The 27,784-nt window shown below is 43.7% G+C and overlaps 1 protein-coding gene across 2 annotated transcripts in view; it reads right to left on the minus strand.

Moving 5' to 3' along the window:
- Positions 1–27,784, minus strand: part of RALGPS1 (Ral GEF with PH domain and SH3 binding motif 1) — a 362,265-nt gene that overhangs the window by 320,347 nt on the left and 14,134 nt on the right. For both annotated transcript variants that reach the window (XM_075560767.1, XM_075560766.1), the window contains exon 2: positions 3,322–3,443. In XM_075560767.1, the coding sequence (XP_075416882.1) occupies positions 3,322–3,378 (57 nt within the window). In that variant the 5' untranslated portion in view covers positions 3,379–3,443. The remainder of the gene's footprint in view (positions 1–3,321; positions 3,444–27,784) is intronic.

Consider the following 27,784-nt stretch of genomic DNA (forward strand, 5'->3'; position numbering starts at 1 on the left):
CCTCCCCCATAATACCATAATCCCAATTGTACCTTACAAATCTGGCTAGACCAGAGGATGTACACTGGTACAGATAAGAACTGGTAACACAGGGAATCCAGGACAGATAAACCCCTCAAGACCAATAATGGGAATAGTGATACCAGAGGGTAAGGGGACAGTGGGGTAGAAAAGAGGAACTGATCATACGTATCTACATATAACCCCCTCCTTGGGGGACAGACAACTGAAAAGTGGGTGAAAGGAAACATCAGACGGTGTAAGATATGACAAAATAATAATACATTTATAAATTATCAAGGGTTTGTGAGGGAGAGGGGTTGGGGATAGAGGGGCAAAAATGAGGAGCCGATACCAAGGGCTGTAGTAGAAAATGTTTTAAGAATGATGAGGGCAACAAATGTACAAATGTGCTTGACACAATGGATGTACGTATGGATTGTGATTAGAGTTGTACGAGCCCCTAATAAAATGATTTTTTTTTCTCTTTTCTTCTTTTACATTTTATTAGGGACTCCAACAACTCTTACCACAATCCATACATATACATACATCAATTGTATAAAGCACATCCATACATTCCCTGCCCCAATCATTCTCAAGGCATTTGCTCTCCACTTAAGCCCCTTGCATCAGGTCCTCTTTTTTCCCCCCCCCTCCCTCCCCTTTCCCCCCTCCCTCATATGCCCTTGGTAATTTATACATCGTTATTTTGTCATATCTTGCCCTATTCGGGGTCTCCCTTCCCCCCTTCTCTGCTGTCCCTCTCCCAGGGAAGAGGTCACATGTGGCTCCTTGTAATCAGTTCCCCCTTTCCAACCCACTCACCCTCCACTCTCCCAGCATCGTTCCTCACGCCCTTGGTCCTGAAGGTATCATCCACCCTGGATTCCCTGTACCTCCAACCCTCATATGTACCAGTGTACAGCCTCTGTCCTATCCAGCCCTGCAAGGTAGAATTCGGATCATGGTAGTTGGGGGGAGGAAGCATCCAGGATCTGGGGGAAAGCTGTGTTCTTCATCGATACTACCTCACACCCTAATTAACCCATCTCCTCTCCTAAGCCCCTCTATGAGGGGATCTCCATTGGCCGACACTTGGGCCTTGGGTCTCCACTCTGCACTTCCCCCTTCATTTAGTATAATATATATATACACATACATATATACATATACACATATATACACATACATACACACACTTATATCTTTTTTTTTTTTTGCATGATGCCTTATATCTGGTCCCTTGGGCACCTCGTGATCGCACTGGCTGGTGTGCTTCTTCCATGTGGGCTTATTTGTTTCTGAGCGAGATGGCCGCTTGTTCACCTTCAAGCCTTTAAGACCCCAGACACTATCTCTTTTGATAGCCGGGCACCATCAGCTTTCTTCACCACATTTGCTTGTGCACCCATTTGTCTTCAGCGATCCTATCATGGAGGTGTGCAGTCAATGATATGATTTTTTGTTCTTTGATGCCTGGTAACTGATCCCTTTGGGACCACTCGATCACACAGGCTGGTGTGTTCTTCCATGTGGACTTTGTTGCTTCTGAGCTAGATGGCCGCTTGTTTATCTTCAAGCCTTTAAGACCCCAGTCACTATCTCTTTTGATAGCCGGGCACCATCAGCTTTCTTCACCACATTTACTTGTTCACCCACTTTGGCTGCAGATCAGTTTTTGACTCAGCATTTCATATACATTTTGTTTCATGTCACTGACTACAATGCCCACAATGTAACATCAGTAATCCTATTTTCTAAAACTCTGTGCTTCCTGTTTCCATTCCTACTCCTTTCCTGAGCTTTCTTTACTTCGTCTTTGGGTAAATGCTATCCTTTTGATATCAAATGATTGGCCATTCTAATGCATAGCCTTACTGGTCGTTGTCTATTATTTGGCTGAAAACTGAGCTGTGAGTTCATTTTGAGACCTGAAAGGTGACTAAGAGCCAGAGTTTCTATCCAATCAGTAATCCTGATAGTTTTTACGATTTTGCCTTTTGTCCCAGAGTCGTCTCTCATTCTACCCAGGGTCACCTATCATGATCCCTTTCAGAGCAGTGGGTCGTGGTAGCCAGGCACCATCTGTTTCTTCTGGTCTCAGGGTTGGGGAAACTAATATGTGGTCCATTAGTCCACTGGACTCATTGGCTCCATGTGTTTCCATTGTCTTCACTTTTCTTTCTCCGGATAGGGAGAGACCGATAGAGCACATCTTAGGAGGCCACTTACAAGCTTTGAAGACCTCAGTCACGACTCACAAAGTAGGCGCACATCATCTTTGTGTAGTACGACACCTTTCATTCACCTGAGGTCTTCCTAACCCTTTTAAACTGGTGTTTTATGTGGAGTAGCATGTGCGTAAGCTTGTGAGGAGGTTTCAGTGATTTGGGAAGATGTCCACTTGAGTCTAGTGAAAAAATTGTTATTAGCCTTGACCTCAAAATCTTTTTTTCCCACGGCACAGAAAGTACACACTGAAACCACCCATCCGCTGATCTCAGTGACAAATGTAAACACGTGTTGTGTGGGACACCACGGATGTATGAACTAGTACCCCAGTGTAATACTGTTTGACTTACCCTTGGTACCATCAGGGAATTTAAAAAGACACCAAGTCTGCTTTCAAGATAATAGGGATTTTTCTGAAAGGTTGACAGGGGACAAATGGGTTCCTATATGTCTCTGTGTGGATTATTATGAAGGCCTTTGAGCTCAGAACACTGTGCGCTGCTTTGCTGGTTTGCCACAGGGACCAAGCATGACACATTTGACACAGTGGCAACCCTGGACCTCAGATGACATCCACACCTCCTGTATGTCTCTGTTCCATTACTGAGCTTGGGAAGCAGAGTCCCAAAACCCCATGGCAGGGGCCCTCGCCCAGACCATTCTCCAACCACCAGTCCTTACAGCCATTTCCTACTGAGTAAGGTAAATAAGAACACAGGGCCAGCTGGAGTCACTTCTGTCTGACTTCATTTCGGAATGTGTGACTTATTTATAATCAGCAGCAGCTTTTCCTGGGGAATGTCTGATCCCTTCTTGCCACCAAAATGGAATGTGGCACTTTCTACAACTGGACAGGGCGGGTATTTGTTTTGCTTTGAAGAGAACAACTTCAGAAAACATACTGATCCTCAGGGCTGACTGCCTCCCAAATCTCACGCCTGGCGTGGCCAGGGGCCTTGGGAGGACTAAGAATGGTGGCATTCATGAAGCCCTGCAGCCTAGCTGTCCTGTCCATGGCTCCGCTGGGGCCTCAGTCAGCATAAAAGACCTTCCCCCGCCACCACCCCATCCTCACAGCCTCCATACCTGTGGAGTGGCAGAGGTGACCAACACGCTAGCCATCAGACCATTCCTCTTGTACATAGTCTCCAGGCCACAGGGAGCTTCAGGGCAGCCTCTGCTGGTGACATAACCCGTCTGCAGAAGTCCTGAAAGGCAAAGGGGCTCATAAAGATCAGGCTTCCAACCAGCTGCATATCTCACCCGCAGGCAAAATCAGGTGACCCCAGATGAGCAAGTTAAAAACCCTGGCCTACAGTTAAATTTCACCCACAGGTATATGTCAGGCTCATGTAGGGTTTTATTTTTTTCTAAAGCAATTACCAACATTTCTCTTGTACATAGTCTCAAGGCCAACATTTTAAAATTGCAAAATTTCACATAGACTTCTGGATTTCTTGCTTTTCTCAAAAATTAAAATACCTGGCAATTCCAGGCCCACATTCCTGCATGATAACCATCACCTAGGTTGATCAGTAATTGCCCCTCTTCATGAGATTTTTCCAGTGCGACCTGGCCTGTGCTACCATCTCAGTACATGCCTGGCCCTTGCTAGTGCCGGGGTTCGTAACCTTTCTTTTCTTTTATTTTATTTTATTTTTGTAACCTCTCTTTTAGAAGTAAGGCAGATAAAGAAGCCCAAGTGGTTCTACTGTGCTCCTCTATGTAGCAATTCATTTCATCATAACAACCACATCAATGATAACGAACGCCCACGAAATACTTCCTAGAGGCTGCATGCTTTGCATACATTAGCTCATTCTAATTCTCACAACAATCCTTCGATAGATCCTGGTGTCGCACCCGTATTCCATGTGAGAAAACAGGTACACAGAAGTTAACAAATCCATGCTTTGCTGCCTTTGCTTAGCATCCTGCCCAAATTCACCTCTTCTGGTTATTACCCCTGGACTCCCCAAAGCACAACCACTTTCTCTCACACCAGCACCTGCACACCTTAATTAGAACATCTACCATACCGCTGAGCCCGAGAGCTGGAGCCACAGCACAGACAGCTTTTTAGAAGCAAAGTGGCCAGGACAGTAGGGATGATGTAATGGGAAAAAGGAAGGCAACAAGAATGATACCATTTGGGAAGAAACTGCACTTATCCAAGCATGAGAAAAAGGAAGGTCCTACAATGGTGGCAGTGAGCCCGGGGGGGGGGGGGGGCGGGTAGGCATGGTAAAAGAGCCTGCGGACAGAAAGTCAACCAAAATGGAAAGGCGAATGATCAGGAAGGCAGTGTATCCTTTACCAAGGAAAAAAACAGAGGGGAAATTGTAGATTTGGGGAGAGAGGGGGAGTGAGAAATTTAATTTGGGATATGCTGAGTGGGTGGTGCCCATAAAAAAATCAGCCTTGGAAATCAAGGTAGAGGAAGACAGTCCCCGAGAAAGATGGCTTGGTGGCACATGGAAAAGAAGAGGGTACCAGTCCAATCTTACATTTCTCTGTGATCGTCGCAAACCCCTCAGACACAAGGTCCACTCACAGACCAGTATGTTCTCAAAGACGAAACAAAAATCCAAGGGTTCAGTGACCAACAGGGGATGTCAAAACAACGTGCCCCAAACCACCTATAGCTGTTCCCTTCTCCCTCACACCTGCTCCCACTCTTCCCTCTTCAACTGCCCCCTCCATCTGTTCTAGCCTGTGAACCTTCTGCCTCCCCACCCTCTCTCCCCCAGAACACCTAAAATTACTAAACTAAGCTATAAAATACATTGGGGAGAAGAGGGAAGGGCAGCAACCTGGGATACCTGAACATGAATATTAGCTGATACCACTGAACCTCTGTTCATTTTCTTGCATTGATGTAGAAGCTAAGTACCAAAAGGTCCTCACCCTCAGGCAATGTATGCCCCAAATAGGAGGGGTGAATAAGTCTGCAACTTACTTTCAAATCCTACAGCAAAAATACACGTAAATAGGGCTAAAGCAAATATGGTGAAGCCCTAACAATGACTACCTGTAAGAGGAGACACATGAACTCACTGCATCTTTTTTTTAACTGAATGCTTTGTTAGTTTTCATAATTAAGAAAAAGAAGTTGCCCATTAAGGCAAGACCCCACTTCAGACAAAAGACTGACCTGGAGAAAGGAAGGGACTGAGAACACTCATTCATTGTCTTGGTCAACTGACCACTGAGAACTCTCATTCGTTGTCATGTTCGACTGACCACTGAGAACACTCATTCGTTGTCGTGTTCGGCTGACCACTGAGAACACTCATTCATTGTCTTGTTCAAATGACCACTGAGAACTCTCATTCGTTGTCTTGTTCAAATGACCACTGAGAACTCTTTCGTTGTCTTTTCGACTGACCACTGAGAATACTCATTCATTGTCATGTTCAGCTGACCACACACAGTCAAGATTAATCATGAATCTCAGCGCTGCTGCTCATCGAGAAGCCCCACAAAAGACTTAGGTAGACATTTCACAAAAGAAGACAGTAAGGCAAATACTATAAAAATCAGTGATATACCACTTGGCCCCAACTGGGATGGCTAGAATCAGAAAGAAGTAACAAGTGTCAACAAGGTTATGGAGAAGTGAAGTCTTCGTGTATTACTGATGGGGATATGAAATAGTGCAGCCATTTGAGAAAACAGTAGGGCATTTTCTTTAAAAAGCTAAGCATGAGGTAATTGGACAACCTACTGACTCCATTCCTAGGTATCTCCACCTTAGAAAAATGAAAGCCTATGTGCACAGAAAGACACATGTGAATGTTCATAGTGGCATTATTCATAATAAAAATGTAGACACAAACCAAAGGCCCATCAACTGGAATGGATAAACAAAATGTGGTACGTCCATGTAATGAAACATTCCTCAGCAATAAAAAGGAATAAAATAATGTGACAGTGCCATATGAATTAACTTCAAAATCATTATGCTAAGTGAACAAAGCTGATACAAAAGACTATACAAGGGTAAATCAGAAAATCTTGTTACAAAAGCATAGAAACCTTTATTAAACAAAAATGTGACACTCTTTACTGTTTCTTGACATACCCTCCATCTAGGGCTATCCACTTCTGAAGCAGTGTTTCCATCTCTTCATCCCTTCCCCACAGAGTGCTTCATTTTCCAATTTACATCATGCCTAGAGAGTAGTTTTGGCAACCTTGAGGGACACAAATCATTTTCAATATTCTTCATGTTCCAAGAACAAAAAACTCTGAAGGGGAGTGAAGATTGGTCTGTAGAGTTGGTGGATAAGGTTGTCCAACAAAATACTCCAGAGGACAGTCTATACTACCCTTAAAGAAGGAATAAGTGCATTGTATGGGGGAGGGGGAGGGGATTCTTTGGCACAACTTTCATGGTCTTTTTCGCACTGATGCAGTTTTCAATTCTCTTAAAACATCTTTAAAATAAGCCCCTTTGATCACCCTGTGTCTTTTGAGAATATCTATTACGATTGTATCTTGGGAATTAAAAAAAAATTTTTTTAGGGACCCTAAACTTCTAAACTGATTCTCTCTTCTTTGAATTGGTAAATCCAAGACTTGCCCCCTATATTGATTCATTCCACAATAGTCTCTGCATTAGCTTCTTTCTTGCTTAAAAGACTGATGGGAAGATCAGCTTTTTAAGCGAGCTAATCTCCACACACAACACTTTTGGCACCCATCAAACTGATAAGCTTACCGAGAACAAGATGTTGATTTTCAAAAGGCCAAACCATGTGAAACCCTATTACATCAATGGTAAGTCTATGGTCTTCCTCCAGACTCTGGACTTCAGCCACTGGTCTTTCATTTGCTGAGGATGATGATCTTCCCTCTCTTGGCTCATCTTTTAGGTTTTCCTAATCTTCCTTAAAATACTTGATCCATCTAAAAACTGCTGTTTCTGGGGGCAGCATTCCTGCAAAGCTTCAATGATTTGGGAAAGATAACCAATTGAATTTTGTTAAAAATTTGCTATTACAAAGAACAAAAAATCATATCATTGTGTGCCCACCTTCCTGATACGATCGCTGAAGACACATTAAGTAAATGTGGTGAACAAAGCTGATGGTGCCCAGCTATCAAAAGATATAGCATCTGGGGTCTTAAAGGCTTGAAGATAAACAAGCAACCATCTAGCTCAGAAGCAACAAAGCACACATGGAAGAAGCACACCAGCCTGTGTGACCACTACGTGTCGAAGGGATCAGGTATCAGGCATCAAAGAACAAAAAAATCAAATCATTGTGAATGAGGGGGAGTGCAGATTGAGGACCCAAAACCTATCTGTGGGCAACTGGACATCCCCTAACAGAAGGGTCACTGTGAGGAGACAAGCCAGTCAGAGTGCAGTGTAGCAACAATGAAAACATACAACTTTCCTCTAATTCGTGCTTCCTCCCTGTCACTATCATGATCCCAATTCTACCTTACAATTCCGGCTAGACCAGAGGATGTACACTGGTACAGATAGGAACCAGAAACACAGGGAATCCAGGACAGATGATCCCTTCAGGACCAGTGGTCAGAGTGGCAATACGGGAGGGTGGATGGAAGGTGGAATAGAAAGGGAGAACCGATTATAAGGATCTACATATAGCCTACTCCCTGGGGGGTGAACAACAGAAAAGTGGGTGAAGGGATATGTTGGACAGTGTAAGATACGACAAAATAATAATAATTTATAAATTATCAAGGGTTCATGAGGGAAGGGGGAGTGGGAAAGGAGGGGGGAAGTTAGGATCTGATACCAAGTGCTTAAGTGGAGAGTAAATATTTTGAGAATGATGAGGGCAATGAATGTACAAATGTGCGTGCCACAATGGATGTACATATGGATTGTGATGAGAGTTGTATGAACCTCCAATAAAATGATTTAAAAAATAATTTGCTATTAGTTCTGACCTCAAAATTGGTTAGTTACCCACCCACCCCCACCCCCAATGGCACAAAAAGTATACTTTACTTTGTTTTGTTTGGGTGGTTTCTTGTTTTAAGACACCCTAAGGAAACTGAGACAAATATATTACTGGGAGAAGTCGTCTGCTGCCATTCACTGATCACAGACGCTTGTTTAAACATCTTTTGTTAAATATAAATCCACACATGAAACACTAGGAGCAATCCTTTTTACCTACTCCCATCTTATATTATTACATCTTTATAAAAGGGCTTGAAAAAGAAAATTCACAGGCCAAAGGCATACCAGTGGGGAGCTAGGGCATACCAACCACACTAGGACAGCAGCAGAGGTTAACTGAAAATCGTCACCAGGCACCTCTTGGAGTGAGAGAAATGTCTCAAAATGGGAGCACAGCTGACAGATGCACAGCTCTCATAAATCTGCTAAACATCATTTGTACAGTTATAATGGGTGAATTTTAAGGAGTACCAATTACACAAAATAAAAAGTAGCCACCAGGCCTGCTTCACAATGGTGATCTAAACTCATGTACTTCACTCTGGCCACAGTCCCTTTGGGATCAACAAAATGCTAAAATAATACCAAAATGCCAAGAAGCCAGTTTATTCACAAATGTTAAAAGAGAAATGTTAATAAGGTAAACAAAACACTTCAAGTAATTTCTAGTACAGAAGAGACCAGAATTAGGGAAGAAATGTTCTTTCAAAGGCTGAGCCTAGCTAGTGGGCCTATCTCAAACCAGACTAGCCCCAGGCAACTGAACTCGGCCAGTCTGGAATCAACTCAGTCTGTCCTGGGCCAGAGCCAGCCAGCTTGACTGAACAGAATCTGCACACATCCATTCAAACTGGATTAAATGGGCTCAAACCAGACCTAAAAGAGCATCATCTCCGGAGGAACAGGGACAGGAGGCGGGGACCTAGTGGGAAGTGCCAGTTCCATCCTCTTAGGGACTGACTATCCACCTGACTTTGGTTCAAGTCTGGGGCAAGCTTTGCTCCTTCCTGAATATCCCTCGTGCTCTGTGGATTTCTTCAGGGGAACCCAGCCATGGAATCAAATCTGCTCACTCTGATTCTCATAGGGTCTTTGAGTCCGTACTGGCCATGACAACTGTACACTCTTGGCATCATGCAGTCCTTTAGCACATATGCCAAGCCTCTCACCTCCTCTGTGATTGGCCATCAGCTCAAGCCCTGTTTCCCACTGGAAGATGTCTCCACCTTGGCCCATTCTGCCAGTGTCATTTGGTGGCACCCTTACAGGGTTCCTTTTCCATATACCAATGTTGGCAGTTATGGTGAGAGAGCTGATGCTATATGAGGCTCCAGGGAATGTGTTATATTTTAGTTCATTTAATCGTCATAAAAACAACATGAAGTAGAAAATATTCTGATTCCCTGGAAACTGAGGCACAAAGATATTGTAACTTCCTGTTAGTTAAGTGGCAAGACTAGGTGTTCAGACCCTGATCAATCAATGATTCTACCTGAACACAGCCTCCTCAAAGAGCCCACGGAAGACTGGAGGAGGAAATGCATATGAACTGCTCTGCTCAGGCCACACACAGAGCAAGAAAAACCAAGGTTATTAGTTACTAGCAGTGTTCATCAGAACCTACAATACACTACTCATTTATACCTAAACACAGCCAAAAGACCTGACTACAGAAAGAAAACAGGATCAAACGCAGCAAGCCGTGTAGGCCTCTACTACTGGGAAGGAGCTGCCCAGCGGGAGGCACAGAGCTCTTCCTTTCCAAGGAGTCTAGCCTCCCTCCCTCTCACTCTGGCCCCAGCCTACCGTAAGGCAGGATGACAGCGGCAGCACGTGGCCCATTGTGCTTACTGTGGGAGCTCTGAGCTGGGAAGAAAGCAGCATTTGTTCTGATCAGACTCCTGCATGTCTCGCCACTGACAAAAACAGTCTAAATTATGGGCAGCGATTTTCAGACAAGTGATATTTCACATGCTAAGAAATAACAGGCCCAAGCAGAAAGAAGTGTCCTTTTCAGGGTCCAGAGAAACCCCCACCTACCCATCTTTGGTTTCCAACTCCTGCAGCGTCGGGACGAATCTTCCAAGCTGGGGGTCTATTGAGCCAAGGTTCTTCCCGAGAACTACATCTAAGTAAGCCATGGGAAAGTCCATGAAGGTGGAGGATAGTGCCTCTTGGGCCACAGTGTCTGGACCAGAGGCTCTCCTGAGTCTCCTGAGAACTCAGGACTCAGAGATAGTTTTTGCTGGCCAGCCACGCTGAAGTGCTATAACCTCAGGAGCCAAATGCACGGACAGTGTACTTCGAGGGGAAAGAACAGAAGCAAGACAGCAGATGCCCATGACTGAAAGAAAGCGAGAGGGGCTATCCTGGTTCTTGTAAATGCCTCTTTCTTTCCTTCAGATAGTGAGAGTAGGTTTCCAAAAGGCCTAGACTTTTGGAAGACTATTTCCTAAATACTGTTTGTGCCAAGCTACAGGATACCTGTTCCCTGAATCACAGGCAGTTCATTCAGAGAGGGAAATATGAATCACTTATCCATTCATTTACTGAGCTCCTACCACGTGTCCGGCGTTGTTCTAGCCAGGAGGTTTGTGCCTTGGATTCTTTGGGCAGTCTCCTAAAGCCTGCGGGCTTCTTCCCAAAGACGTGTTTTTAAATGCATGTCATTAAATTACACAGCACAACAATTGTACAGGATTACCCACCACACATCTGCTAGTTTCTCATACTGTGATTGATTGCATGTTGCTATGCTACCAGGGTTTCAAATAAAAGCAGGGTCACCTGTGACAGACGAGTTTCAGCAGAGTTTCTGGACTAACACAGACGAGGAAAGATGACATGGTGGTCTATCCCTGAAAAGGGGCAAGCTGCACTGAAGGCGTTAGCAAAAAACAAGGCTCCAAGAATTGATGGAATGCTAATTGAGATGTTTCATCAAGTAGATGCAACACCTAAAGCACTCACTTGCTGTGTTAGGCTGGGTTGACTCGAGAAACAAATCCAGAGACATTCATATATGTATAAGAGCGAGCTTTATGTCAAGAAGCTTTGTGTGTCAGAACATCCAAGACCAACCAGTCCAACTCAAGTCCGTAAGTCTGATACTAGTCCATAAATCCCTCTTCACACTCACAAAGCCACATGCAATGATGCAGAATACAGGAAGATCACAGGCTGGTGGGTGCAAAATCCCGTGGATCCAATGGTGATGGATGTATCTCCAGGGCTCTTGCAGGTCTCAGCATGACTCGGCAACAGAAAGGTGAGGGCAGAGAAGGGCCATCTATCCCAGTGGAAATTCCAAATGATGTCATCAAGCTGCGACCTGATTGACAGGTTAAACTCCACCCATATCTTCTTACAGGTGCCATGTTAGCACAAAAAAACCTAACTCACATATGCCTATACCAAGAAATTTGGAAGGCCAACTGACTGGAAGAGATTCATATTTGTGCCCATTCCAAAGACCCAAGAAAATGCAACATTATCAAGCAATAGCATTAATTCATTTTGCTAATTGCGTAAAACTTTTTGTAAAATTTTGCTGACGATATTAAAAAAATAGTTGTAGCAGTCTATCCACAGGGAACTTCCAGAAATTTAATGATTCAAAATTTAATTATAGATTCAAAAGAGGATATAGAATAACACTGCTGATGTCCAACAGATCTTGGCTTAAAGTAGAGAATACAGAAAGATGTTTATCTGTGTTGTATTGATTGCAACAAATTACATATATATCATCGCAAAGAACACTTAATTGTGTTCATATGGCGCCCATACATAGACCAATAAGGAGGTATTGAATGGCTTAAAATCAGGAGAGGTCAATTTGGGACTTGAGAGGATTAAGAGTGAAGAGGTGGAATCTAGCCTGTCGATTGGATCAGGGCCAATGAAGCCTGTGTGTGGGTATGGCTTTCTCCTGAGAATTCTGGGAACTCTTATATTTTCCTCCTTAGAGGCAGGAGACAGTACACTCTCTCTTGGCTCACTCCCTCGGAGACTCTCCATTGACAAGTCTCACTCCCTGAGAGATGTTCTACTGACAAGATCCATGGTACTATGCCCTAGGAGCTGAAGAAGCCACATTGACTTACCCTGATGCAACCAGACCTCTGGAACGAGAGAAGCCACATAGAAACCCCTGCAAGCGCTGAGATGCTTACAATGCCACTGGATCCACAAGACTTCCAACCCACGGGTCTGTGATCCTGCATTCAGCATTATTGCATATGTTTCGTGAATCTAAGAGGACTTTATAGATTGGTATTAGACACATGGGCTAATATTGGGCTTATGAACTTGATCTGGACTGGGCTGGGATGTTTTCTTAATATTCAAGTGCTCTTGTATCTAAGCCTCTTATATTCACATAAGTTTCCATGAATTTAGTCTACCCAAACTAACACAGTTTTACCCTGTCACCATGCTTATTCAGTCCAAATGCTAAGCAAATAATCTGAAAAGCAGGACTACATGGAGAATGTGTGTCAGGACTGGAGGAATGCTCATCAACAACCAAAAATATGCAGATGACACAAGCTTGCTTGCTAAAAGTAAAGAGGCTCTGATACACTTATTGACAGAAAAAAAATAAAAGTTCTCACAACTGTACCAATAAGCAACATCATGATCAACAGGGAAGACATAGTATCAAAGATGTCATTTTACTTAGATCAACAATCATCAAAAAAAAGCTCTTTAAAATGTTAAAAAGCAATGACAACTAAGATGCACCTCCCTCAAGCCAGGGTATCATACTTTGGGGCCTCTACTTAAATCTTACCTCGGCACAAGAATGGTTTGTTCTAATAATGTGAGACTGTATGATACTCACCTTCCTGACACAATCGCTGAAGACAAAATGGGTACATAAGAAAATGTGGTGAAAGAAGCTGATGGTGCCCGGCTATCAAAAGATAAGGTATTTGGGGTTTTACAAGCTTGTAGTTGAACCAGTGGCCATCTAGCAGGGAAGCAACAAAGCCCACATGGAAGAAACACACTAGCCTGTGTGATCATCAGGAAGAGGCATCAGAAGTTCAAAAAAAAGCAACCAAATTGATGTGAAGGAGCATGGGTGTAGTGGAGGCTCAAAACCAACTTACAAGGTAATTGGAAATAATTGGACAGTCCCTCACAGAGGCGCCACATGGAAGGAACGATAAATCCAGGGTGTGGTATGGCATTGATGAATCACACAACTATCCTATATTTCTCTAGTATTTCCTCCCCTTACTATTATGACTTTTATTTGTTTTACCTCATCAAGCATGTTAGATTTGCGTGTGTTCGCCTGTATATTTAAGGTCTCTCAGTACACTAAAACCAAGATAGATAAACCTTCAGAAACAGTAACAGGAGTAATGGTTCCCTGAGGGCACAGAAAGCAGGGGGGGGGGAGAAATGGGGAGCTGATAGCATTGATGCCTAATGACTAACCCTAACCCCACTTGATGAGATCAAACAACAGAATTATATGTGAATGGATAGATAGGATTATGTAAGATATGGCAAAAAATATTATAGAAAAAAAAAAGAAGAAGAAGGGCTCCTGAGGGTAGGATGGGGGAGGAAGGAGACAGAGGAGATCTGATATGAAGGAGTTCAAGAAGAAAGAAAATGTTTTGAAACGGATTGGGGTAACGATTATATAACACTGCTCAATGTGACTAAATGGTGGAACGCTATGCTATCTGTCAGAGCTCCCAAAAAACCATTTAAAAATAAATTTTAAATGTCATATATGTGTAAAAGCCAGGCAATAAGCAAGAAAGACTGAAGGCAAACTGATGCTTGTGAACTGACAAATGCTTACGGTATTAGCAAAGCATATTGAGTAGGTCATATTCTCTACATATGCCAGAAGAACAAACAGATCTGTCTTGGAAGAAGTATAGCCAAGATGCTCCTTAAAAGTAAGTATGGCAAGACAGTATAACATATACTCTGGGCATTTTATCAGGGAAGACCAGTCCCTGGAGAAGGGCATCATGCTTGGTAAAGTTGAGGGCAAGGAAAAAGAGAGGGACTCTCAACAAGATGGATTGACACAGGGGCTGCAACCATGAGCGCAAACACAGCAACAGCTGTGAAGCTGATGCAGGACTGCACCGTCTCATTCTGTTGTACACAGAGTCACAGAGAGGCAGATGAACTCAAAAGCACCGAACAACAACATCAGCAACAACAAAAACAACTATGAAAACATAGTTATCAAAATACATTTCAAAGTAATTTTAATGTAGTAATTTCTATTTTCAAGTAGAGAAATGCATTTCATTTATTACTACATTACAAAATAAGACATACTATCTGATTTAAAATGGTTATGAGCAGAAATATTCTGAATAACCTACAATAGTTGTGATTTCTACTGGTGACAATGTCCCACATACTAGTAATAGTACTACAATTCATTCCCTACATGAATAGCTGATCATAACAAATAAACATCTTAAGTTAATGAAAGATCCCTTCAGCTACTATGTGTAGTGCTAGACTGGAGAGACCGAAAGTGAGGGGAGATAACTTTGGACTGCAATACGGGGAGAGGAAACGAGGAAACGAGGATGACTTCTAAGCTGGGGATCGTTATGAACGGGTAGATTCATACCCAAACAGTAACAGCCTGCACAAAATTCATTCCTTCGTTCATAACCCATCCTCTGCGTTCCTCTCGTCTATCAACTCCAGAGACTCAAAGTTGGAGGTGATACAGTCTTGCTTCGAGAGTCTTGCAGTGTAGCAGCGAAAAGAAAACAGAATAATACTTAGAGGTCATGCGCTGTAACAAATCATAGGTTCGCTGACACATAAGGAAGAAGGTGACCATTGATCACGTTAGATTTGCGTATGTTTGTTTGTATATTTAGGATTGCTCGGTACATGAGGGTCAAGATGGATGACCCCTCAGAGACAGTGACAAGAGTGGTGGTTCTCTGAGGGATGAGAGGAGGGAGGCAGGGAAGTAAGGTAAAGGGGTGCAGTTAGCATCAACGAGTGAACAACCCCACCCAATGGAATTAAACAACAGGATTGTATGTGAATGGATACATTGGAATGTGTAAGATATGTCAATAAAACTTTTTTTTTAAAGAAGATGACTAACTGCCTTGGGTATTAAATAAGAACCCTATGAGCTGAGTCTTTAAGGATGAATTGAATGTTTCAAGTACAGAGTGGGAAGAATGGGGTGGACACTGTGAGCATGTGCAGAAGTGTGGAGACATGAAAGAGCACATGAAAGCCAATGAACCAGAAGCAAAAGGTAGAGGTTTCTCTCTCTCCCTCGACTTTGTCCCAGGCCCATGTCCATCTAGATCAGTGGCTCTCAACCTTCCTAATGCCTCGACCCTTTAATGCAGTTCTCCATGTTGTGGTGACCCCCAACCATAAAATTATTTTCGTTGATACTTCCTAACTGTCATTTTGCTATTATTATGAACCAGGCAACCCCTGTGAAAGGGTCGTTCAATGCCCCCAAATTGGTTGTGGCCCACAGGTTGAGAACTGCTGATCTAGATGATCACAGGTCACAAGTATTGGGAACACCTCAGAGAGCAAGACAGGTGGGGTTCCTTGTGGAGCTCTCTGTGCACTCACACATATTACATATGCCGTGCCTTTTTCCACTCCCGCATCCTTCAACAAGACTTATAAAAGTTCCACCTGGTCTCGAGGAACTCGCATACAGTCTGATCACCACCACTATAACTTATTAAGCACTTACTTTGTGCCAGGCTCTGGTTAATAGTTTTACATAGAAAAAGAGATAAATTCATCTGTAACCTGGGGACAGACATTTAAACACATCTGTCCAGGCCATATCCTTACAAGATAGGGGGCAGTCTGGTAGGATGGGTTTGGGGCCCTTATGAGTTTATGCAAATCAAAATGTATACCACACCAAAGACAAACAAAGCATTCTTTCCACCAACCCCTCCCCACCTCTCTCACCTCTTATATACACAGGCGCACACACACACACACACACACAGAGCTAATGCCTACTTAGAAACCAAAACACTGCAGGAGCAAAGCAATTCTCACGATGTAACTTCCTAAGAACGTGGCAGTTGTATCAGAACCACAGAACAATCCAGATCTCTCTTTTTCTGCTCATGACAAAATTAGTCTTGTGTGGGGGGGCTCCTGACAAGGAGAGGAAAATCCCATATGTGATGCTGGTTCCTTCCAAAGGTTCCAAATTCTCCTTCAACTTTTCAGGTTCAGGAAACCAAAAAATAGCACGAGACGGTCTGATGCAGACCACTGTGGAAAAGGGAGAGTCATCATTTTTTCCTAAGCTTATGCAGGCTGGTTCAAAGAAAATACATGCATCTAGGAGAGCTCAATTACAAGAGAGTGATTCCTTCCAAATGTTTCAGACAAGTATGAAAATGGATCCCAAACACCATTTATGAGCTGTTTCCTCTGGGTGGGGATGTTTTGCTCCCAATAGGCTTACTTACAGCTTGTTCCTCCTCCTTTCTGTGCCGTGAACAGAAGCTGTGACAAAAAGACAAATAGGAAGGAAGAAAAAGGGCCAATGTGCAGTGCACTTCATGGACAGTGAGTACAGACACACACACACACACACTTTCAGAACCACAGCAGAATGGACTGTTACTATTAGTGTCAAAAGGTTTCCCACAAGGGTATCCACCATCCCTGGGGCTGGACCACCTGACAGCAGCTCAAGAAAGCCCCTCAGTGAGGACAGCAGGCCTGTTATCTGCACCTCCTCCCGAGCCTCTCCAAACTCTCCAGATCTCCTTTCCTGGCAAGCAGCAGTGTCTGGCAGCTTTTGAAAGAGAGTCCCTGGCCACGTAAACACATGTCAGGCTTGAAATGCCATCACTCACTGCAGTGTTTACCAGCTCCCTCCCCCACTCTGCTCAAACAACCCCACCAGATGTTCACTATCCCACACCTAGCCTCCTCAAGGAAGGAGAAAAAGTGGCTGAGGAGGGTGAGAAGGCTGGCACGGCCTCACCGGGGCCAATGCCACGTGTGACAGTGCCTCCGTGAAGGAAAGAAGCCAGCAGAGCTGGAGGGGGAGAGAGAGAGAGAGATTTAAAGGCATCTGCATGGATAGCATGAGAGATGGAAAGGTATTTGCTACAACTGAGAAACCTTCCTGGGGAGAGGCAACACCTGCAGCTGTGGAGAGGCTGAGGGATTGGCACAAACAGGCCAACAAGTACTTCCCCGTTGTCCGCAGGAGCCTTGTAATCTACTCATGCAACCAAACAGTTCCCCACTTCCCAAACAAAACAGCAGAAGACAGACAAGAAGGAATCGATTCCTCATCTGCAGGCACTTCCTGGTGAATGAAACCTGCTTTTTCTCCACAGATTTTAGGAAAGGGGCCTGGGGTCACTTGTGGGGAAGGCTTTAAGGGGAGTTTTGCTCAGGAAATGGGGTAGCAAAGGAGAGAAAATCAATGAAGCTGGCAATGTGGAGGCCCCAATGAAAGCTGTGTAAGCATCCTCACAGGGATCCGTCCCTGTTTGGGGATTAGGGAACGACAGTAACCAGACCAAGACTGCCATGGCCCAAATCTGTACAACAGAGGCTTGACAAATTCATCTTTATCCAGGTCCAGAGTGTATAATTGCAAGAGAAGGGATGCCTCTCCTGGCCTTAGCCTAGGACAATCCCTCTCTGTGGAACATGGTCACATCTCACCACCTTCACCAAGCCACCACCACCAGCTGCCTGTACAACTGTGATGACCTCCTAAGCAATCTCCTGTGTGAGCTCGTGCCCTCTAACAAGGTGATCCTCTTCTCCCAAAACACAAATCAAAACCGCACGTATCAGGCATCAAAGAACAAAAAGTCAAATCATTGTGAATGAAGAGGAGTGCAGAGTAGGGACCCAAGACCCATCTATAGGCAACAGAACATCCCCTGACAGAAGGGTCTCCGGGAGGAGATGAGCCAACCGGGTGCAGTGTAGCAACGATGAAACATACAACTTTCCTCTAGCTCCTAAATGCTTCCTCCTCCCCCGCACCCCCCACTATCATGATCCCAGTTCTATCTTATAAATCTGGCTAGACTAGAGGATAAACACTGGTACAGATAGGAACTGGAAACACAGGGAATCCAGGGCAGATGATCCCTTCTGGACCAGTGCTGAGAGTGGTGATACTGGGAAGGTGGAGGGAAGGGGCGGTAGAGAAGGGGAACCGATTACAAGGATCTACATACAACCTCCTCCCTGGGGGACGGACAACAGAAAAGTGGGTGACAGGAGACATCGGACAGTGTAAGAATGACAAAATAATAATAATTTGTAAATAATCAAGGGTCCATGAGGGAAGAGGAGGGGGGAGGGAGGGGGAAAATGAAAAGTCGATACCAAGGGCTCAAACAGAATGCAAATGTTTTGAGAATGATGATGGCAACAAATGTACAAATGTGCTTGACAAAATGGATGGATGGATGGATTGTGATAATAGTTGTACGAACCTCCAATAAAATTATTTTTTTAAAAAAAGGTTAAGTTTTACTATAAATAAAGCATACTAATCAAAAGGCCAAAGGTCATAATGACCCCATAGGGCAGAGTAGAACTGCCCCCACTGAGTTTCCCAGGCTGTCCATCTTTATGGAAACAGAAAGCCCATCTTTCTTCTGTAGAGCCACTGGTTTTCCACCTGCTGACCTTGGGGTCAGCTGCCCAACATGTTACCCACGCTGCCACCAACAACCCTAGTGGGCGGAAGACCAGCTACATCTCAGACCTCCCTCTCCCACAGGGACGTCAGAGAAGTGAATAATCTAAGAGGAAAGAGACGATAATGTGCGCCCTGGGCAATGACTTTTTTAAGGAAACAGAAAGTGGCGAGCACAGCAAGAACTCAGTCAACAGCTTAAACTCCAGGCCCATTTTGAGTATGACGTGAGGGCGGACAGGCAGTGGGGGCTGATGGCTAGAGTCCTGGGTGCACTGTCAGGAGACAGCCACAGGGAAGGGAAGTTTTACTGACGAGAATGCTCTCCAGAAAAGGGAAGGCAAAAGAGTGGAGCAGTGGCTTAAGGACGGGATTCTCCAGGGACAGAAAGAGACTCCTAAGCGTGTTAGCAGGCTCAAAATAAGGAGCTGGTGACGGGGAAATATTATGAGGAGTGCAAGAGAAAGAAACGACACTGCCAAAGCAAGTCTCAGAGAAGAGGGCCAGTCTGCAACCGCAGAGGCTGCAGCCAGGACTCTGAAATAACCACGGCAGCCCAGCACTTGGAGAGCCGTCCAGGCTGCCCCTCTGGACCTAAGAGCCTTCTCCCCACAGAGAGTACCAGTCGACCCTATCAACAACACCTGGGGGTTGGATGAAATCTCTAGATCAGGGGTCCTCAAACTTTTTAAACAAGGGGCCAGTTCCCCTGTTGGAGGGCTGGGCTATAGTTTTTAAAAAACCAAACTATTACCAAATTCCTATGCACACTGCACATATCCTATTTTGAAGTAAAAAAACAAATGGTGTAAAAACACCTGGGGGGGGCGGATAAATGTCCTCGGCGGGTCGCATGTGGCCCGCAGGCCGTAGTTTGAGGTCACCTGCTCTAGATGATATAACTTTACAGCTGCATGCATCAGACTCAAAAAACCAGACTATAAGTCTCATCCAGTGAGGCGCTGTTTTCCTACATGCCGAGGTACTGATGATTGTGGTGCTGCTAAGAATGGGGGTTCCCTTTATGCCCATTTGGGCTCTTCATGGTATGTTGTAAAGCTCTGCTTTCTCCTAGACCAGTGGTGATCCCCACTGGGTCTGCTGCTTTGGATCAAGATGCCAACTGCCCATCAGGAACACAGGCATCTGTCATGACTCAAGGTTCACTGGCACTCCCCTGTTACATGCTCACAAGCTGTCATCTTCCCAGGGAATGATGCTTCCTCCACAATTCAGAGTCCTCCTTCTCTGATCTGAGAACTCACAACAATATGAGTTTGAACAAAGTGACGAAAGACATATTACATCTGTGCCTTTTGGAAAAAACACAATGCTATCTGCTCCAGTAAAGATTTACAGCCTCAGAACACCCCCTGTTCAGGATCACTATGACTCAGAATCTCTGTAATGGCAGTGGGTTTAGCAGATGTGGGCTAGGCATATGCACACTGATTGGGGATCAAAGACTTACACTTGAGCTAAAACTATAAAACTCTTAAACTACAGATATAAATCTCTGTGAATAGGGGTTTCTCAGATGACACTGAAAGCACAAGAACAAAAGGGTAAAGGACTTGAGCAGACATGTCTTCAAAGATATACAAATGATCAGCAAGCACCAGAAAAGATGCTCAACATCATTAGTCATTAAGAAAATATAAGTTCTTGCCAATTATTTTGGATCACTTGTTGCTCCCTTGTCCCTGGGTTGGTCAGCACCACCTCCTTACCCCCACCTCCGCCTCTCCCAGGCCCACAACTCCCCCCCACCCCCGGAACCATTGGTCCCATTGTTTACACCTCCAGACTATTCTTCCAGCCTATCTTATCTAGAGAGATGTGTAGAGATACTAATATGCACCAAAAATCAAGCCACACCAAGATAGGTGACAAATGAGAACACAGCAATGACTACAAAAAGGAAAACCAGTGATCCATAAAAGAATAAATTAATTTAAAGACAAAGAAAAATTTTAAAGGAATAGACCAAGGTCTGATTTTCGATCTCTAGGCATGTCCTTCAGTCAGGTCCGATGGGGTGTTACTCTCTGGCCCCAGAGTCTGTCCTTTGTACTCCCTCCGGGGCTCCCTGCCCTGCTCCCACAGTTGCTCTGCCGTACGCCTTTACTGGTTTGCCTTGGTGTCGCGGGTTTAGTCCAGGCCAGTCCCAACACTGAGTCTCCAGTGTTGTCCAAAATCAGTGGCAAGGAGGGTGTGAGAGGCCTGGTAGGGATTCAGCAAGGGCAGTGTAACCGAGAGAAATTACTGAAACCCAAATGAAGGCTGAACATGATAGTGGGACAAGGGGAAAGTAAAAGGACATAGAGGAAAGAACTAGGTGACAAAGGGTATTTATAGAGGTCTAAATAATGGCATGTACATATTAAACACATTTATACAGGAGGGTGGGGAAATAGATCTACGTGCATATATTTATAGGTCTAGTATTAAGGCAGCAAATGTACTCCCTCAATGCAAGAACACGTTGTTCTATTAAGTTTGCCTTCCATGATGCCCACCTTCCCAACATGATTGCTGAAGAAAAATGTGTGCATAAGCAAATGTGGTGAAGAAAGCTGATCGTGCCCAGCTATCAAAAGACACAGTGTCTGGTGTCTTAAAGGTTTGAAGATAAACAAGCGGCCATCTAGCTCAGAAGCAACAAAGCCCACATGGAAGAAGCACATCAGCCTGTGTGACTACGAGGTGCTGAAGAGATCAGGTATCAAGCATCATCGAACCAAAAAACATATCACTGTGAATGAGGGTGATTGCGAGTGGAGACTCAAAGCCCATCGGTAGCAAACTGGACACCCCCTTACAGGAGGGTTGTGGGGAGGAGATGAGCCAGTCAGGGTGCAGGGTAGCAACAATGAAACATTTAACTTTACTCTAGTTCTTAAATGCTTCCTCCCTCCCACCCCTTCCACTATCCTTTAGTTTAATTACAAATCTGGCTAGACCAGAGGATGTACACTGGTGTAGATAGCAACTAGTAACACAGGGAATCCAGGACAAATGACACCTTCAGGACCGGTGGTGAGAGTAGCGATGCCTAGAAGGTTGAGGGAATGTGAGGTGGAAAGGGGGAATCGATTACAAGAATCTACGTATGGCCTCCTCCCTAGGGGATGGACAGCAGAAAAGAGGACCGGGGGAGACGTTGGACAGTGTAACATAACAAAATAATAATAATTTATGAATTATGAAGGGTTCATGAGGGTGGGAGGAGAGAGGAAGGGGGCAGATGAGGAGCTGATATTTTTTTAATCATTTTATTAGGGGCTCAGACAACTCTTATCACAATCCATCAATTACACATCAATTGTGTAAAGCACATTTGTACATTCATTTCCCTCATCATTCTAAAAACATCTGCTCTCCACTTAAGCCCTTTGCATCAGGTCCTCTTTTTTTCCCCTCCCTCCACGCTCCCTACTCCCTCATGAACCCTTGATAATTTATAAATTATTATTTTTGTCATATCTTTCCCTGTCCAACGTCTACCTCCTTCACCTACTTTTCTGTTGTCCGTCCCCCAGGGAGGAGGTCACATGTAGATCCTTGTAACTGGTTTCCCCTTTCCAACCTACCCTCCCAGTATCACTACTCACACCACTGGTCCTGAAGGGATCATCCACCCTGGATTCCCTGTTTTTCCAGTTCCTATCTGTACCAGTGTACAGAGGAGCCAATATTGAGGGCTCACGTAGAAGGCAAATGTTTTGAGAATGATGATGGCAACAAATGTACATATGTACTTGACACAATGGATGGATGTATGGGTTGTGATAAGAATTGTACAAGCTCCAAATAAAATGATTTTTAAAAGAAAATACAAGTCACAGCCATAATTAGGTACCATGTCACAGCCAGTACTAGGATGGCTACCAGAAAAAGGGAGATGATAATAAATGTTGGCAAAGAAGTGAAAACACAAAGACCTTGAATCCTCCCACACTGCTGGTCGGGATGAAAACGGTAAAGTCATTTCAGAAAACAGGTTGGCAGAGTCTCAAAAAGTATCAAAGTAGTCATATAATTCAGTACGGCCACTCAAAGCTTGTACACAGATGTTCATTCAGTATTACTCCTAAGAGCCAAAAGGTGGAAAGGACCCAAACATCCACCCACGGATGAGCTGATAACCAGAATGTGCTGTTAGTGCTGATCCATGCTACGACATGGATGAACCTCGAACACAGTGTGCTGAACGAAAGAAGCCTGACATACAAGGCCACATAGGAGTATGACATGAGTCCATCTATGTGAAAGATGAAGGAGAGGCAAATCCACAGAAACAGAAAAGGCTTGTTGTCAGGAGGGAAGGGGGTATGAAAAGTTCTGGAATTAGAGAGCAGAGACAGTTGCCCAACCTTATGGAGATACTAAAAACCAAAGAATATATAAAGGGATGATATATATATGTAATTTTATTGGGGGCTTGTATACCTCTCATGACAATCCATACATCAATTGTATCAAGCACATTTGTCCATATGTTGCCATCATCATTTTCAACACATTTTCTTTCTGTTTGAGCCCTTGGTATCAGCTCCTCTTTGGAACCTCCTCCCCACCCTCCCACCCTCCGGACCCCCATAAATGGTTATTATTTTCCTATCTTGCACCGTCCATTGTCTCCCTTCACCCACGGTTCCGTTGTCTGTCCTCCTGGGATGGGACTAATACGTTGGTCATTGTGATCGATCCCCTAACGAGGTGAAGGGAAAAAGAGTCAATATCATGAACAGGACAGAAAAAGATAAGGCACTATTGAGGCTGGGCAAGAATAGAGACTCATTAAGTAAATACAATAAAGGCTCTTAGAGCAGAAAAGGGGGATTATAGGGTGGTGATGTAAAGCGAAGGAGTCCTGGCAGAGCTGCTGGGAAGCACGAGACTGTCAGCCGACAGGGAGGCGCTGCAAGGGGGAAAGACAAGGGTATGAGCCTGAAACGCTCAAACCCTCTATCAGACCACGATGAGTCAGAATCAACATGGAGGCACTGTGGTTGTGTGGTTACTGATAGCTTTATAATATTGCACCTGTGTTAATTTTCCTATGTTCACTGGATAATTATATTTTGAGCTATGTAAATTACAAACAACAAAAGAATTTGAGTGAAAGATATGTGTGAATTTTGGCTCTGTAATATTTGTTCACTTCTCTGTAAGTCTACAGTTATTTAAAAATAAAAAGATTTTATCTTACCTAAGTACAAGAATGATTTGTTCTAATAATTTGGTATTGTATGGTACCTTCCCCACAGGACCACTGAAGACAAAATGGGTACATTTCACCTTCCCAGCACGATTGCTGAAGACAAAATGGGTGCATAAGCAAATGTGGTGAAGAAAGCTCATGGTGCCCAGCTATTAAAAGATACAGCATTTGGGGTCTTAAAGGTTTGTAGTTAAACAAGCAGCCACTTAGCAGGAAAGCAACAAAGCCCACATGGAAGAAGCACACCAGTCTGAATGATCAGGAGGTGTCGGTGGGCAGAGGTATCAGAAGTCCAAAAACAGGTAACCAGATCAATATGAAGGAGTGTGGATGTAGTGGAGACCCAAAACCCACCTCTATATAATGGGACAGTCCCTCTCAGAAGGGCCACATTAAAGAGATGATAAATCCAGGATGTGGCATAACACTACAGAAACACTTAACTATCCTACAGTTCTTTATTATTTCCTCCCCTATTATGGTTTTATTTGTTTTACCTCATTAATCATGTTAGACTTGCATATGTTCATCTGTATAAAAACCAGTAACAGGAGAGCAATGGTTCCCTGAGGGCACAGGAAGGGGGAGCTGATACCACTGATGACTGTATCACCCCACTCAGGGAAGCAAACAACAGAATTTTATGTGAATGGATATATTGGATGGTGTAAGATACAACACAAATAAATAAGAGTTCCTTGTTGGGGGACGGAAACAAAGGGGAGCTGTTATCAAGGAGTTCAAGAAGAAAGAAAATGTTTTGAAACTGACTGTGGTAGCACTTGTATAATTATGCTTGATGTGATTGAACTATCGAATGTTATGATACCTGTAAGAGCTCCCAATAAAATTATTTTTTCAATAAATTTTAAAATTTTAAAGCTTTTAAAGAAAACTTAAGGGATTCAACACCTCACATCCCACCTTACTCCCCACACACACTCTTCACAACCAAACCTAAAAACAGAAGCATTGGCATTTGAGGCTGTATATGTGGAGAAATTATGAATAAAATTGTGAAAAAGGGGTATTTCGGAAGAAGATACTGTCTGGTTTACAATCAGGAAAGATGTGCCTCAGGGTGGTAACCTTTCACCCTATTTATTCAACCTGTAGTGGCTATAATAATCTGAGCAGACAATCTGACAAACTAGACTACGTGAAGATGAGCATGGCATCAGAATTAGAAGCTGAATTAGCAGCGAAAAATACACAATGGCCCAGCCTTGCTTGCAGAGAGTGAAGATGGCTTGCAGTACTTACTCGAAGCCTACAGCTTTAAAGAAAACAAAACCCCTCACAACTGGACCAATAAGCAACCTCAGAACAAATGGAGAGAGAACATGGGGAAGTGGCCGAGGATTTCATTGTACTTGGACCCACAATAAAGGCCCATGGAAACAGCTGTCAAGAAAGCAAAAACATATTGCACGGGGTAAATCTGCTATAAGAGACCTCGAGAAATCTGGTTAAAGTGTTAAGAAGCAAAGATGTTACTGATGACTAGGTGCACCTGACCCATGCCTTGGTACTTTCAATTTATTTATATATATATATATATATATATATATATATATATATATATATATATATATATATATATATATATATATATATATAATATATATATATTTATCATACCATGGACTTCAGAAGAACGACTATGCTTGTCTTGGAAGAAGTAATCTGGAATGCTTACAAGTGAGAATAGCACGACGTCATTTCATATTCTTTTGGCTGTGTCATCAGGAGGGCCTGGGGACTGGAGAAAGACATCATGCTCGGTAAGTCAGAGAAAAGAGGCTGACTGACCTCAATGAGATGAAGCGACATGAGCAGCTGCAACCATGGGCTCCAACAGAGAAGACTGAACGGACGATGCAGGAGTGGACAGTTTTGTCGTCCATGGGTCATCTAAGTGGACTGACTTGCCGGTGCCTAACAACAATACAGGTGGGATAAGCACCTGTCGACCCTGGGCCGCTTCTCATGGGGGTGGGAGATAATTCCATGTAATTCCTAACTTTCCTTCCCTCTCCTCAGTCTAAGCCACTAATTGGACCACATGTATTACAAGATGGGTCACTAAAGATTTTAAAAGGCCACACTCTTGTTCAAAGTCCTCCTTTTCTCCCATGCCCCAATGTGGGATCTATGAGGCAAAACAGCGCCCATCTTTGGACCCAATTCCCCCATGAATCCCTAAGTATGACCACCTGGTCTTCAAGTTCCTGTACACTGATGCTGGTCAGACTATATTAAAAGCACCAGATACAGACCAAGCATATAGGGAGTAGGGGGGTCTCTCCTTTGAGCTATAAGCCCAAGTCCCATGCTCCACTGCAGTTCTGACAGAGTCCTATATTAGAGGACCAGGCCCGGGCCTTCTCTTAACCAGGGTCCTGTAAGTCTCCCTATAATTCACAGCAAATATCACTGGGGGGAAGGGGTTGTGTGGAGGTTGACAAGGGGAAAAAAAGGACATTTTCATCTCAAACCATATGAACACATTTTAGTTTCAGAATGATAAACTGGGTCCACACATTTGTCTCCCTCATCTCCAAATCTTACTGAAGTGACCCAAGAAAAAAATTGGTTGCACTGTTGAAACACAGGGAAAGAGGTCATCGATGAATCAGAAATTATGAAGCATTTCTAGCCAATGGAATTAAAGAAAAGCTCTGAGTGTTAGACTGTGCTCCCCTGCTCAAGCACAGTAACCAGCCAGAGACTGTAATGCCACAAGAGCCCAGTTTTTAAAAAGGGGCAAGGGAGGAGGGGCGGATATCCAAGGAATAAACTTCAAGAGAATGGTGCAAATGAAAAAAATTATAAACTGTAACTACAAGATAATGTTTTTAAATTAGATGAAAGAAGAGCTATTTCATTCCCCTGCAAAAGGAAACAATATTATAAAGATATCAGTGCCCCTCAATTAATCTACAAATAAAACATAAGTCTACTCTATATCCTATGCGAACACATTGTGGAACATTGTGGACAATATGATTCAAGTCTTTATCTAGAAGAATTATTAGAATCAGCTAAGAAGTGTCCCACAAGAAGTACAGTGAGAAGACACTTACACTGCCAGGACACCTCAGCCGGTACATAAATGTGCGACCTGCACAGAGGACGGAGCAGAACAATAGGGCAGAACAGCCCAGAAGACAGTCTCCAGAATAAGTGAGAATTATATGTGACCAAGGTGGCCTTTCAACAGTGGGAAGAATGGATTATACCATAAATGTTGATAAAACAATTTACTACTTACTGGAGAGGAAGAAAATTTTGTTTTCAAAATCTTACTCCATTATCATATGCAATACATTTTTAAAAAACATTTTATTAGGGGCTCATACAACTCTTATCACAATCCATACATATACACACATCAATTGTATAAAGCACATTTGCACATTCCCTGCCCCAATCACTCTCAAAAGCATTTGCTCTCCACTTAAGCCCTTTACATCAGGTCCTCTTTTTTTCCCCCTCCCTCCTCGCTCCCCCCTCCCTCATGTGCCCTTGGTAATTTATACATTGTTATTTTGTCATATCTTGCCCTATCCGGAGTCTCCCTTCCCCCCCTTCCCTGCCATCCCTCTCCCAGGAAGGAGGTCACTTGCAGATCCTTGTACTCGGTTCCCCCTTTCCAATGCACCCACCCTCCACTCTCCCA

Source organism: Tenrec ecaudatus, chromosome 10 (assembly GCF_050624435.1).
Source record: "Tenrec ecaudatus isolate mTenEca1 chromosome 10, mTenEca1.hap1, whole genome shotgun sequence".
NCBI lineage: Eukaryota > Metazoa > Chordata > Mammalia > Afrosoricida > Tenrecidae > Tenrec > Tenrec ecaudatus.